The sequence below is a fragment of the Centruroides sculpturatus genome, unplaced genomic scaffold (genome assembly GCF_000671375.1).
Source record: "Centruroides sculpturatus isolate CEXI.00-Female unplaced genomic scaffold, Cexi_2.0 scaffold176, whole genome shotgun sequence".
In the NCBI taxonomy this organism is placed as follows: domain Eukaryota; kingdom Metazoa; phylum Arthropoda; class Arachnida; order Scorpiones; family Buthidae; genus Centruroides; species Centruroides sculpturatus.
The window spans coordinates 359,001-374,326 of NW_019384551.1; the positions used below are offsets into that span (position 1 = coordinate 359,001).

A 15,326-nucleotide genomic window follows, 5' to 3' on the forward strand; every position below is an offset into this window, starting at 1 on the left:
CCAGGGACCGCCTAGTCCAACAGACTAAGCAATTCCGACATTACATATTGATTCCGTCTAGCTTAACGGTTCCGCACTCGGATTAGTTCCAACAGTTCCAGTTCCAGCAGCAGAACTGGACCTTCCATGTCTAGTTGCTAGATTCGAGAAACTAAAAACATTATTCGTATTTATTATAATAAACATTTGCAAGACATATTTGCATTTTAACCCGGGAAATCCCACAAATTTCTCAAAGTTCACTTTTTTCTTATTTCGTGTTAAGGTTGAAGAAATTTTACAAATAGAAAGTACAATTAACGTGTTTGGTTCAGGGGATCACAAAACGGGCAGATTTGCAAAAACTCGAAAGGTCAAATTTGACACGATTCCAACACTTTCATTGTTATGTATACATAACAGTCGGAGAAGTAAAACGAATAATTACAGAAATTTTAATATTTTTTTAAATTTTTCTATTAAAACGACTTCATTATATAGTTTTAGCCGTCGGGCGGATGGCCGAGCGGTCAAGCCTACCGCTCTGGGGGACCCGTGATAGAATTCGGACGGATCGAAAGATCCCCAGGAATTTTTCGGGGGATGGTCCGTTCGGATATGTCGGGTCCCATCCCTCACCACCCGGCCGCCCCATTGTGGGCCTGGCCGAACCCATAATGGGCTTGCTAAAAGAGCTCTCTTAGTGCCCACAGGGCGGAAAGAGTTTTAAAAACGTACTTCTTTTGCTGTGTAGTATTCTTGATTTATGTCGGCAGCTTTAATAGCGGCATCAATCTTCCAGCCCGATAATTCGGAGGTTCTTTTGGATTTCATTTATGAAGAAAAACTTCATAAACCTGATTATTCCATACTTCGTACTCGTTTGTATCCTTGTCCAATTTGCACAACCTGGCATAATGAAGTTATTGAAACTTCTGGGCATGGTTAAAAATTAAGACAGCATCGGCGCAATTATTTAAGATATTACAGGTTCTACAAATAAAGAATTTTCAGAGTCCTATCACAAATTGACAATCTGTGACATGCCACAAGAAGAAAAAATTTTAAAAACTAATAAGCAGGCTTAAAATTAATAAATACAAATGTATTCTGGCAGCTTATGAGTTAATTAAAAAAAGAGTAAAAAATTCCTTGGATGTGTGTTGGCGTCTATTTTGTTTAAAACCTCAGGATGGAATAATGATGAAGAAACGAAATTTGGCACGGTAGTTTGTGTATAAGGGGCATTGACGCTATTAAATTTTGGTGTTTAAGAGTGGAGAAATGGGAGATAAGGGGAATCGTGTGTGGTATCTCAAATAGGATCGGACTTAATGACGATTTTAGTCGTTATTAGCCCTTACAATTTTAGTTCTTATAAAACTCATCTTTACCCTCAAAATAAAGCTTTTTGCCATTTTATGATAATTAAAAATATAAAAAGATTTTATAATAAAATATCATGACAGATGGCGCCACACTAAATTTTATTCATTACAATTAATAATATAAAAGTTATTTTTTAAATAAAATCTCAAAAGCCAGGAAAGTTATGCAACTCATTTCTAGATTTTTTTGTTTCTACTTATGGTATCTATCATTTTTAAAGTGATAAAGGTTTTGAGAGGTTATGGAAACAGACAAGGGAAGAGAGTAAAACTTTTAAGAAAATACAGACATAATTTACAGACAGCCCATAACAGAGGGCTGATTGTTTCTGGTACTTGGACAAGATAAACATATGAGAATATTTTAGTTTCTTCCAAGTATTTTTAATGTATAAATACCATTAGCCATTTTAATTGAAGTCTTAACAAGTTTATGCTTGCATCAATTAATTATAAATGTAAAATTCTGTTTACAAATAATAATTACTTTCTGAGAACTTTTTGAACACCTCATACACACACGTGTATATATATCGTATTATCATAACTATCTTTAACATAATTACTGACTTCTCCTCATGTCATGTAAATACCAATATAATGTTACTAACTTTCTATGTGTTATATATTTTTTTAGGTATGGAGAATATCCACAGCTTTGTGGTCTTTTACATAAGTACATTCGTCCAAAAGACAAGCTATTAAACATTGGATGTGGAAATTCACAGTTAAGTGTGGACCTGTATGATGTTGGTTTTCACAATAATGTTAATATTGACATTAGTAGCATTGTTATCAAACAGATGAATGACAAGCACGTTCCTGGCAGGAAAGGTCTAGAATTCAAAAAAATGGATATGCTTCAGGTATTAGTCATAATTAACAAATTCCAGTTTTACACATTCAAATAAATTAACTTATGACTATATTTATAACTTGTGACCATAATATCACATTTGTGACATTATGGCCAGATTTTTTATTGGGCTATAAGGCTAAATAATTACTAAATAATTTGGCAGGAGGCAGGTCACTGTCTCTTCTTAAATATAATAAAATTAGTCTGGATAGTGTGACAGGCAACCTATCTTCACAGTAAGTAGGAGTTGCAGGTTCAAGTCCCATTCTGGTTCAGGTCTTTTCTAAAATATTCTTAAATTTAATTCATTAATTATATTTAAGAAGAGATGACATGGCCGATAGGCTGCTTCTTACCAAATTGATCTGTAATTATTTAGCCTTACAGCTCTATAAACAATCTGACTGTTTGTTTGATATTACAATAGACTATGACTAAAGAAATTTGATAATATTAAATCAAAATAAAAATATATTTTGGTATTAATTCATATTATGAATTATAGTTTTAAATTTTTCATGAAAAGATGACATTTGATGATGAAGAATTTAGTGTTGTATTGGATAAAGGAACTTTGGATGCATTATTGAGCGAAGACACTGAAGAAGTTAACAGACGAGCTGAAGCAATGTTTTCTGAAATTAAGAGAGTTTTGAGACCTTGTGGCCGTTACATTTGTGTTTCTCTTCTTCAAGATTTTATATTAAAGAAAATGTTGAATTGGTTCACAAATGAGTAAGTTGAATTTATAAATTCATCAGATAAAAATTTACTTTTTCCAGCTGAAAGTAAAATGTCCATATGCCCTGGCATTCCATTTTCAACTCTACTTCTAAAGATTGTCTGTTAACTAGATCAAATAAACCAGCAACAAGTTGCTCAATTTTCCTGGTAACATTTAAAATTTTGGTAGCTTATATAAAATATGCGACCAAAATTTTAAAAGCTTTTTATATTTTTAACTATTATAAAATGGCAAAAAGCTTAATTTTGAGGATGAGTTTTATAAAAAATTGTAAATGCTAATAACTAGTAAAATTCTCATTAAGTCCAACCCTACTGGAGATACATACGGCTCCCATTATCTCTCTACTCCCTTGACCTTTAACCACCAAAGTTCAATAGCACCAATCCCTCTAATAAATAAACCTATCTGCAAAATTTCAGAAATTTTTGACAAAAAGCACAAAAGTAGTATTAATTAAGCTTCAAAGAGAATGAACAAAATTGTGCCCTCCCTACATTAACATCCATACATACGGAAATTACCCTCAAACTTTTTTGCATTTCACAATGTTTCAAGGTGTCCTAAGTCCAAAAAATGTAAAATTCTTGGGGGTCATTTTTTGACCAATCACCCTAACAATGGGTGGAGTTTAAAGAACACTAACATTTTACTGTTAGTGTTCTTTAAACTTTACCCATTGTAAAAGATGCATTAATTCAGTTGAGTAACCACAGTGGACAGTTCATTCTTATATTATACATACTACCTATACATATATATAAAATTCTGTTTTCAATTATATATTATATAACTTAAATTATTTAAGTTATATTTTCTATGTTCCAGTGTTTTTTGTTTAATAATATTTTCCACATAGAATATTTGCATATAATTTAGTATGAAATAATTATCATACCCTCTAATACTATTCATTTTGTTTACCACAAAAACTAAAAGCTAAGTTAATCAGCTTGTCAAATCCAGAAGAACTTAACACAATGAAGAGGTTTCTGTGAAGACATCAATATATAGTTTAGTTTACAATAAATTTGCATCAAATTGCCATTTTTAAAAAGTCTGTGATGAATATATAGAAATTAAGATGCATCTTAGACTCAATGGTGTCTTATATTTGAATAAATACAGTAATTACATTAAATTATATTTTTCATATATAATTTAATGTAATTACTGTATTTATAAAAATGACAATAAATTTATATAAATTAAGACAAGATAAAAGTTGGTCATTTTTCATAAATAGCATATTTCTTATAAAACAAAATAAAAATACAAATGAATAAGATATAATCAGTATGTTTTTTAAAAGAAAACTATTCTAATCAACTGCATTAATCAGATTATTCTATTTTTATTGAAATTATATAATAATAAAAATAACAACAAAGTCTTTACAATCCAGCATTTAATTTAGGATAAACAAATTTATTTGGCTAGCTTAACTAGTCATTGTCAGATTTGAACCACACATTAATACAGGATTCTAGAACATTGGTTGAAAATTATTCAAACATAGTATATATTACAGTACATTTAAGCTGTTCTATAATAAAATATTAGCATTGAAACTACAGGATTATAACAGTGACAATAAAAATTACAACAGTATTAATAACAACATTAAAAAATATACTGGAATATATACTACATTCCAAAAATTTTCAGCCGTGTTCTAAAATCCTGTAGTTTCATGTGATTCAAACTGGTGATGGCTAGTTAAGTGAGCTGAAAAAGTCTGTTTATCCAAAATTAAATGCTGGATTATAAAGATTTTTTGTTTTTATATTAATTTTATCCATTTTGATATTGCATTGGTTTGTTATGTATATACTTAAAGATTAAGAATGAAAGTTGTTACCAGAAGTATTCTTTATTTTGTCATATTGTTCTTAATTCACATATTTATTTTATTGAATATAACTTAATTCTTTATTTATTTATTTTTGAAATATATAAAAGAATTGATTTTGTAGGGGCTGGATGATTCGCATTCACAAGTGTACAGAAATTGAACGTGATCCCGAGGAACCGAATTCAGCTTATGCATTTCCAACATTTTTTGTTATTTGCACTAAAATGAAATCATCTAAAACAATGAAATCAGTAAGGTTATTTTACACATTTAATTTTTTTAATTTATTAAATATTTTATTATACTTTTTTTTTACAGCTAATTGAATTAGATATGGATGGAGAGCTGATTCGAGTAGAAACTAGTGATGAAGNACATATGAACTTTATTCTTCAGTTTTTATTCATGCTTGCTGATCTTAGTTCTCTGCACGATTATATACAGTATATATATTATATATAAGTTTTATATATAAGCCAATTTTACAATTCGGTTACGTTTTAAATTTTATTCAATTAATTTTAAAATTTCATGTGATAGCGATCAATCATCACAAATCAGTCAGTGTGCATATTTATAAGATTTTACTTTCGCTTTATTTAATTGTTGTAATAATGGCTAAATGACAAGCTGTAGTCTGTTGTTGTCTTTAGGTACATAAAGTTTAATTGACCCTTTGATGTAAATTGCCTCCAAGATGTGCAGCAGTCTAGTCGTATTTGATACCGAGCCATCAGCACTGTCGTGTGGGAGTGGGAAAACTCTCTGAGACAGATTCTCCATCGTAAACCGTTTAATAAATATAGAACTTTCTCTTACAACAAATCCTTAAAAAGGCGTAACACCTATCCAAAGTCGAGAAACAAGTCCGTAACACGAAAAGTTCAACTGTTCTGACGGTAGTTTTTCTTCCGGCGATGGTGGCGTGAAGACGTCGGCTCCGAGGTGCACAACACTACTTGGACCGAGGTCTTCTAGCTACAAGGTGAACTTTAGCGAACTAGATGGCACGGGAAGGTGAAGACAAGTCCTCCGAATATCTAACAAGCTCTCGTAGGAGAAATGTCCGGATGACAAGAATCTTGGAGAGGAACACTGCGAACTAAGGACCAAGAACGTCACATCCTTTTTTCGCGCGGTTTTTATAAGTTTCCTTTAGGTCCCAGACCGAACATCTCGATAGGTCGATGTCGACTTGCCCCCGCTCTCCAATTGGTCCCCCTCCTCGTTACGAATTTTAACGAGATCGGAACCCAGATCGTGGGATGAGTCTACCAACTGACAATTCGATTCCTATCGAAGATGTTCGATCTAAGCCAGGGGTCGCCAAAGTGATCGATATCGACCCCCCAGGGGTCGATGCGGCTAAGGGGTCACAACCTTTTTTTTTTTTTTTTGCTCATACACATACACTTGTAATAAAACTTTACGGTGGGGGTCAATGTGAGGCTTTGGAAAGTGGTTGGGGATCGACGGTTAAAAAAGTTTGGCGACCCCTGATCTAAGCACTCAAATTCATCTATTGTTTTAATCTGAGTAGTTCGATTTTCTTAGAAATTTCTACAGACATGTCCTTATATGGTCATAAAATATGCATTTTTCGTTTGATGGTTTCTTTTTACATTACAATAATTATCATTTTCTTCTATACACAAATTCTAGGCCCACTTTCGAAGCTTCACATAAGCGACGAGCTCTTTATTAATATGCGACTAATTTTGTTTGCAATTCTACATAAATATCGACTAAAATATAAGATATTTTTTATTTATTCTTAAAATAATATTTTTGTAGATATTTTAAACATCCAAACAACTACATTTATTCGATTGGGAAAGAAGTGAAGACAGTTTTCACACGTCTTTCGTAATGATGACCTTTTCACTTAATACTTCTTACCCAGTAAGTTAATTATATCTTATTGCGTCAAAACTTTTAAATTTTATCTTTAGCCATAATTTTTTCAACGGTTTGTTTATTTTTCTCGTTTTTTTTTTTTTTGAATTTGAGTTGTATACTAGAATAACGGGAGATAATACGAGTTACGAGAAAATGCAAACAGATCAATTCAATTCTTATATATTGGATAGATAACGCGCGGAGGCAAAAATTCTTCGTAAAAAGATTTATTTTTTATACATTACTTATCTTTGTATAATGAATACACTATCAATTTTCGTGAATAATAAATTTTTCGTTAAATGACTAGGTTAGTTGTGGATGAAATGGGTCAAGGGATAAAATACTCCACATTAGTTTTAAGCTCAGCAGCTAAGAATTTAAGTAGGTTTAAATTTTGCTGGTGGGCGAAATTTTCTTTTAACTGTTCTGTTTCCTTTTATTTAAAAGGAAACAGAAAATGAACGAGTTGGTAAAAGCGTTAGCTTATCGCTCTAGATAATCCGATTCGAGTGTCACAAATTTTCATAGATACAATCTAATTCAAATACGTAGAACCTCATTCCTCACTATTTGGCCATACTCATTGTGATTCTAATCAAACTTTTAATAGAGGCAACCTTCTCAGTACTCAGAAGACAAAAAAGTTTTAAAAGGAAAAGAACTAAAAAACAGATCAGCAATGGAATCTCGAAAGAGTTTTTATAATGTAATAATTTGTTTTCAGAAAATAAAAAATAATATAATAAGTTGAACTTCCACAACTTGAAATTTTCGCTAAGTCGAATCTTATTTTTGTCCTAACTTAACTCCAATAGACTCAATACATTGTATTTCTATAATTCGAAGTAATTTATAGAATTAGACTTTATTTAAGTTTAATTTTGTGTGTTTTGAGTTTTCAAGGAGAACGATAATCTTATCACGAAGTTAAAGATTAATATTGTATAGAATTACGTCTTGTTTGCACAACATAAACTTTAAACTTTTAGTGACATTTTACGCCTAATATAACGATCTCTACAGTGCTGTCTCTACAGATTTGAAAAAACAAAGAAAGAATTTTCGAAACCTTCAATGAACAACAGAACCAGACAGAATAGAAAATAAAGACTGACTATGAATACAGTATCTTGATGATGAAATGTGCGTGAAGGATGCTACAAGAATATTCTTGTCGATGGAAACTTAGAGAAAAAGCTGAAAATTTGGACAACAGTTGAGGCATACCGGATTCAGAGCAAACAGCGGATTGCTGGATATATTTAAGAGGCGTGGAATAGTTTGCAATAAAGTCTACGGTAAAAGTGAAGAAGTGCGAGAGGAGGATAGCGCGAAGTGATTGAAAAGCCTGTAGTATGGATGACAGTTTCAATGCACAGAAAACGGGCTTATGTTTTAAATATCTGCAGGAGAAAACAGTGATATTCAAGGTGAGTCATGTCAAACCGATCCTCTAAGAGGCAAAAGAAGGACATGTCTACTCCGAGAAAAAGGTAAAGATAAAAATTTATATTTAAAGTAATTTTTATGCATTTGTGTTTTTACTTTCTTTTATAGAATTTTTATCAATTATTTTTTTATAACTGCTTAATAATTTGTATATACATTTTCAATAGTTTGTATGAACAAATTATACAGTATTCCTGTATACAAATTTCCGGCCATAAATTCTGTCAAGTCACTCTAGAAAATATTCTTTATAATATTCTTTATACACAATAATTAAAGATTCAATGAATAAGAATGAAAGGAATACCATCAGATTCTCAAATTAGAGTTACATTCTGAAATGATAAATTCAAAAACATTTTTTGTTTCGTATACAACGACCTTTACAACGTGTGGATGAAAATCTAAAATTACTTATAAAAGTTGATATAATTCTACTTTTAAATAATAGAAATTAAATAAATCATTTTAATACAGAAGAAATGAACTAATGAAAATGTCTGATCGAAAATTTCAACATTTAGATCAAAATCTGCAAAGTAGTTGGAAATGTTTACTTAAGGTTTATTAATTTTGTCTAATTAGCGTACACTTTTACGTCAAACTTACGTAATTAGTACACTCCCACATAAGAAAATTGTAAGAATGACGTCATATTGATGTAATAGTAGCCTATACATTATTCGGAAAAAACGAATGTAACTTTAATTGTCATCTTAAATATATTTAAAATAATTAATCTAAATTTGTAATTATCCGTAAATCGTTATGATACATTTTTATTGTCTCTCTTCATCTATTTACTACAGTAAATAAATAAATTAAACAAATATTTAAGATATGTTACATAAAATTGATTTAAAGTTTATAACATTTATATTCAATACTATTGTTTTGCGTATTATTCATATTTTAGTTTGATAAAACTGTCAAACTTCGTAGATAATCCAAATTGGTAGACCGTAGTATTTTTTCAATATGCCAAGGACCGGAAATATAATATCCAACTTATTAGAATAAAAATGTAGTCTGTACGAATAAAATACTATAATTATGAAAGGTCAAAAGAAAAAATTCTGATAAGCATAGTAAAGAAAATATGAAATCATAATAGCAATAATAAAATTTTAAAAAGTTGGCAAAGTTGTTGCTGAACTTTCCCGGTGTTTTTTCTTTGTTTTCATTCCTAGTAATTGCTGCCATTACCTTTATAAATCTTCAGATTGGTTTGGGAGATATTAATTAATTAAAGGGAATGGGCCACATCTCCCGAACTAATGGTCCGATTTTCCTGAAAATTTCTAGAAACATATCTCCTTAATACAAAATCCTTCTTGCAAGATTTCAGGAATTTTCAACAAAAGGCACAGGAGTTATTAAGCTTCAATACAGGTGAACAAAATCGTGCCTTCACACATTAACATCCATACATACAGAAAAAAACCAACTTTTTTGTATTTTTTGACGTTTCATGGTCCTGTGAGTCCAAAAATTAAAAATCTTGAGGTCAAAATATTATCCCCCAAAATTTTTACATTTGTCATACTCTTAAATTATAGCCAGGAAAGTAAAAGTCTGAAGGAGTAGATGTAGAGAAAGCTTCAGCATCTCAAGCTAAACATCCTTACAGAAATTCCTGTAGATAGGATTAGGGTGGAATAAGACAACGCAACATATTGCGTTGTCTTCATTCCACCCTAATTTTATTTGCAGGAGTGCCTCGTGGGAAAATTCTCTATGGAATACTGGTCCCTATATAAGTGCTAGATATGTAAAGAAAACTCTACAGGGTCATCATACTGGTGAGGTGTAAACCCGCACCATTTCAGTGGTTTTATCCATTCCACCATTGGTGTGTCTCAATGCAGATAAAATATATAGTTTGTAGTGTAATCCTATAGACCCATGGTTCTCAATCCGTAATCCGCGGAACACGGGTGCTCCGTGAAGCCATCTCAAGTGTTCCGAGAAAAAATTAAATATACAATTAAAAATTGTTTCAAAAGAAAAATCAATACAATTTAAAATAATTTTTGTATGGGAATGTAATCAGCAAATGCCAATGATGTCATATACTAGACCGAGTACGCTCTTGATTTCAAAAAGGTTTGCCACCCCTGCTTTAAAGCTGATGTAAGTGTTCCGCGGAAAAAAAGTCAAAGTTTAGTATTCCCCGACTTCAAAAAGATTGAGAACCACGGCTATAGATTAATGCTAATCAAAATGAACCACCAGTTTTAATAGCATTAATCTACAAGATATAATATACTGTAGACTTCGTTCTTGAAACATTTTAAATTTTCAATTAAATTATAAAAACCTTTTTTTATTAATAAGCTTAGAAAGTCCATTAATATTGGTTAATATTATGGATATTTAAGGAATGTCAGAGAGTAAATTGACGTAACTTGATTTCAAAAATTATATGCACTTCAGAAAGTGTCAATGCATGAAATGCAACATTCGCATATTATGTGTAACGTAAAATGTAATATGTTGGCATATAATTCTCGTATTTTAAACAAAATCAAATAAAAATTTCAATTTTATATATCAATTTAACAAAATTTGAGTGTACTTGCATTATTTATGGGAGGATGTTTCCTTTTATAGCAAGGAAGTAATAGACAACTTGCATGGTCGTCATCTCGCATCGTTATCGCTCTGCCTCCTGGGCCATATTTGTGCCATGCTGTTCGTGGAGGTGTATATAGTTTGTCTTGCGTCTGAACGTTTATCACATGTAGAAGATGGCAAAACATGCATTTTACTTTCCCGACTCTGTTATACATAACAGAGGAAAACTATCGGAGCATTTTTTACATTATTGGATCAAGGGACTTCGAAACGTCGAGAAATGCAAAAAAATTCGAGGTTTTTTCTGTATGTATGGATGTGTGTATGTGTGGAGTGTGCACGATTTTGTTCACCCAATTTCAAGCTTAATAATTCCCACGACTTTTGTCAGAATTTCTGAAATTTTACAGGGAGGTTTGTATATTAGAGGGATCAATGTTATTAAATTTTGGTAGTTAAAGGTCGAGGGGATAGTGGATCATATCTCGAGTAGGATCGGACTTAATGAACATTTTACTCATTATTAACATTTATTTTTATAAAATTCATCCTACTCTTTTGCCATTTTATAATAACTAAAAATATCAAAAGTTTTTTTATAACAAAATCTGATAAATAACGGCGCCACACAAATTTAACATTAAGCACAAGTTTAGTAATGTAAAATTTATTTTTTAATCAAGATCTCATAACAGCTAGGAACGTTATGCAACTCATTAATGGATTACACTTGGTCGTTGTATCGTTGTACTACTAAAAATGTACGTTTTATTGTATAGTTTTATTGCATAGCATCGCTTCTAAGTGCTGTGTGGTAATTTTTTTTTTTTTTTTTGTAATTGTCGAATTTGTTTAATTCCGTTTTAAAATTTACTTACACCGTATCTCTTTATTAGGTGGACAATTCAAACTTTACGCTTTTCCCTATTTAAAGTTTGGTTACTCAGTCATATACCAGGTGAGGTTAAAACGGAACGGAAACGTCGTAAACATGGCGCCGGACAAAATACACATGGGCAATACGTATATCCGGACCCCAACACGTCATATTCAAGTTGTCTATACATTTTCCAGGTTCAAGACATTTTACAATCTCTAAAACCCTCGATATAAACGCTTCGAAATGATGATATAAATTAGTTTATATCTTTAATTGCATTTTTACCTAATAATTACGTAATAAATGATTGATTAAATTTTGTTAATAAGTAAATAATAATCTAAAGCCAATGTACAAACCATATTTCTATCGAGGACAAAGTGTGTTTTGTCAATATGTTGATTTTGGGGGTGACCATATGACTTATATATTAGAGTTTACAAAAAAGGTTATCTGTTTAGTCGTGTAATCAGCCACTTTGTAATATAGAAAAAATATTATGTACGGTTTTCAACAGAGCTATCGAGAGCTTGTATGGAGAGAGGGCTCCTTTGTCTTTCTTTTATTTTATTTATTTCTTTTTTTTGTAAACAAATAAGATACGTAGATGTTTCTTTACTTTTAAAAAACAGTCTTAAAAGTTTTATTTCATGTTAAAAAAATAAAATTTATAGGGGTAGGGCAATCCAGAGAAGGGAGCTTAAATAAAATTATTAGCTCCCCTCTCGCTAGCCCTAATTTTTATTCTTCCCTTCAAACTCTTTCTGGTTTTTATTAATCATAAAATTATAAAAATGTCTTTATATAAGAATGTTGAATTTTATTGATGTTTTCTTTCATATTTTAACAAACTTAATTACTTTATGCTAACAAACAATTACATATTGTTGTAAGACTCATGTCAACTAATGAATGAATGAAAATTATAATTGCATGTAACGTTACACATTTACATTAAAAGATATCTATAATAAATATTTTTCGAACTACCATTTTTAAGATTAAATCACGTAGATTAATTTCTAGAATTCTGTCTTGAAATTTGTACAAATTCATTACGATAATTACATCTCTAACGCTAAATCATATATGGAAATGATAATATATATTATTATTATTTAAATTAATAAAATGATAATGAATTAAAATGCATTAGAATTCTAGAAAATTTAAAATTAAACTATTGTTTTGACGTTAAGTAGATAATCATAAACGTCATCTATTGACGTTGTTATTAAATAACGACGTCAGTAGATGATGATGTTATTTAATAAAATAATTTTCGCAAAATTTAATTCTTTAAATCTTTTGATTATAGATTTTAATTACAAGTTTCAGTAGCTGAAAAATGAGAACGTATTTAATGAAGACAAAAACACAGATTAACGTGGTGTCAAATGCGGTGTATCTATATAGATAACTGTACCAAATATGTGACCTAGTTCCAGATTTTTTAAACATCTTTATTTGTTCGAAAAAAATAATTCTAGATATGTTTATAATAAACATTCTATCTATAATTATAGTTATATAAACTTTAACTAATAAACTGATCCTTGCTTTTCTTAATAAAATATATATCACTCTTGCATCAAATATACACTAACGAATAATCCTAATTTTTAATGGTTTTTTTTTTATTATATGCCATAATGCCGTTAGTAATTTAATACTGGAAAGGTTTTTAATAACAACTTTAAAACAATTAAATAAAAATAAACATATATTTAAAACGATATAAACAATTAAATATCACTTCGAAACTAATTAAAATTATCTTTTATAGATAATTTTCAAAAACGGTCAAGGATCAATTGAAAGGTTTTGCTATTAATATCATTGAAATCTTACGTTAAGAAAATTAATAAAGCATGGATATTCTTTTGCTCGCTATCATTGTTCAATGATGGTGAGCAAAAAAATGTGATGGCGAGCTTCTATAAATCGTAAATTTTTTCACATGCAAAAGTGTAACAGAAATTATTATTTATTATAAAGTGCTTCTCGTCCTTTAATTGTTATACTATATTTTTTCTTCTACAAATATAACTGTCAATTTGACTATTCATCAGGACATAACACTACAATCAAAAAGGTGAACAAATTAGAACTTTATTCTTTACATTTCGGGCCTTTTAACCCCTTTCAGTTGAAATAAACCATTTTCATTAAAACTGTAATTTAAAATTTTCCATAAATAATTTCATTTTTTCACCTTTGATTGTGTGTGTGTGTGTGATAAGTCCTGGTTAATAGCCAAATTGATAGTTATATTGATAGAAGAAAAAACAACGAAACGTAAATTATCCTAATTTATTATTGAACAATATTCATCTATATGCTATTCAATGTCTGTAGACAAATATTAAAATAGAATGTAACATGCTTTAAATTATATAACATATATGGTTTACACAATAAGAATAATTTCAAACATTTAATTTCAATTAAAATGAGTGGTATAATTACAGTCAACGTGACAAAATCATTGATTGATGTAATTAAATCAAAATAAAATGTCATATATTATGTAACTAACTAAATATAGTTAGTTACATACTATTCGATGTCATGGTCCTATAAATCAGGAATAAACTAACAGAGTATTAAAAATTACAGTAGTTCTTGTGGTCTGGATTCATCTGAGAGAAGATAGCATTCTGATAGAGAAATTCCTTTTACGTATTTCATAATACACTAGGCAGTAAATAAAATACTAATTGGACTATATACCTATAACTACTATTCATATTTATATGGAAAAAAATCGTCATTTTTATTTTAAAAAAACATACGCGTGTCAATCCTAAGTCGATGACTGATTTATTTCGCCACAAAAACCATACTCTTAATATTTATAAGAGATTCGTTGTTTATCACTATAGTTACACAATATTCTATAATGTAGCATTATACATACAATTTTATAATAATAATTTAATATTGAAACCACTAACAACATAACCGAATATCAGGGAAGAAAAGGAAATAGGAAAATATTAACAATTGCATATATTCAATTTGTATATAAATCCTAAATATACGAGCAATTTTTAATCATATTCTCGCCCCTGTACATCATACTTTTCCTGATAACAATAGAGTCGTACCGCGCATCTATGTAACTACTATTCAGGGGGGAATTTTTGAATTGAATTCACGTGAATTCCGGTCTAAACCGGAGTTTATGTGTAGTTAATCTGGACCTCATACCCTAAGCTTTCCGTATATCGTCTCGGTTTTCATCTATCTAACACAATTCTCGATATTAAGGAAGGACAGACAGCGGGAATTTTTCTACAATCTACAATTTTTTTCAAATTGCATCTCAATGAAAGCATCTTACAATGTTCAGTTACAAATTTACTAATAAATATTCAAAATAATAATTGCAAATTATTTATTTTATAATTATCAAATTTTTAAGTAAAATTTAAATAATATCTTGCTTAATTTAAGTAAAATTAAGCAAGATAAATAACGGATATAATGCAAAATCTCGTTATTTTTTTAGACACTTTTACATATTTTAAGAGTCCATTTTCGAAATGTGAGATCGAATTTTGCTTTTATATGATGATAAAATTCTTAAAAAAACATTGAAAAATTTAAAAATTTAATAAAATATTTTAAATTAAATATTTTTAAAAGATATAGAATAGTAAAAATAAATAAATATATATATATATTTA

At 29.7% G+C, this 15,326-nt stretch overlaps 1 protein-coding gene across 1 annotated transcript; it reads left to right on the forward strand.

Moving 5' to 3' along the window:
* Positions 1-1,924: 1,924 nt before the first annotated feature.
* LOC111623675 (methyltransferase-like protein 13) lies at positions 1,925-5,288 on the forward strand. Its single transcript, XM_023366344.1, has 5 exons — positions 1,925-2,094; positions 2,171-2,233; positions 2,753-2,961; positions 4,948-5,077; positions 5,145-5,288. The coding sequence occupies exons 1-5, from the start codon at positions 2,080-2,082 to the stop codon at positions 5,286-5,288; spliced, it is 561 nt and encodes a 186-aa protein (XP_023222112.1). The 5' UTR covers positions 1,925-2,079.
* Positions 5,289-15,326: the final 10,038 nt, after the last annotated feature.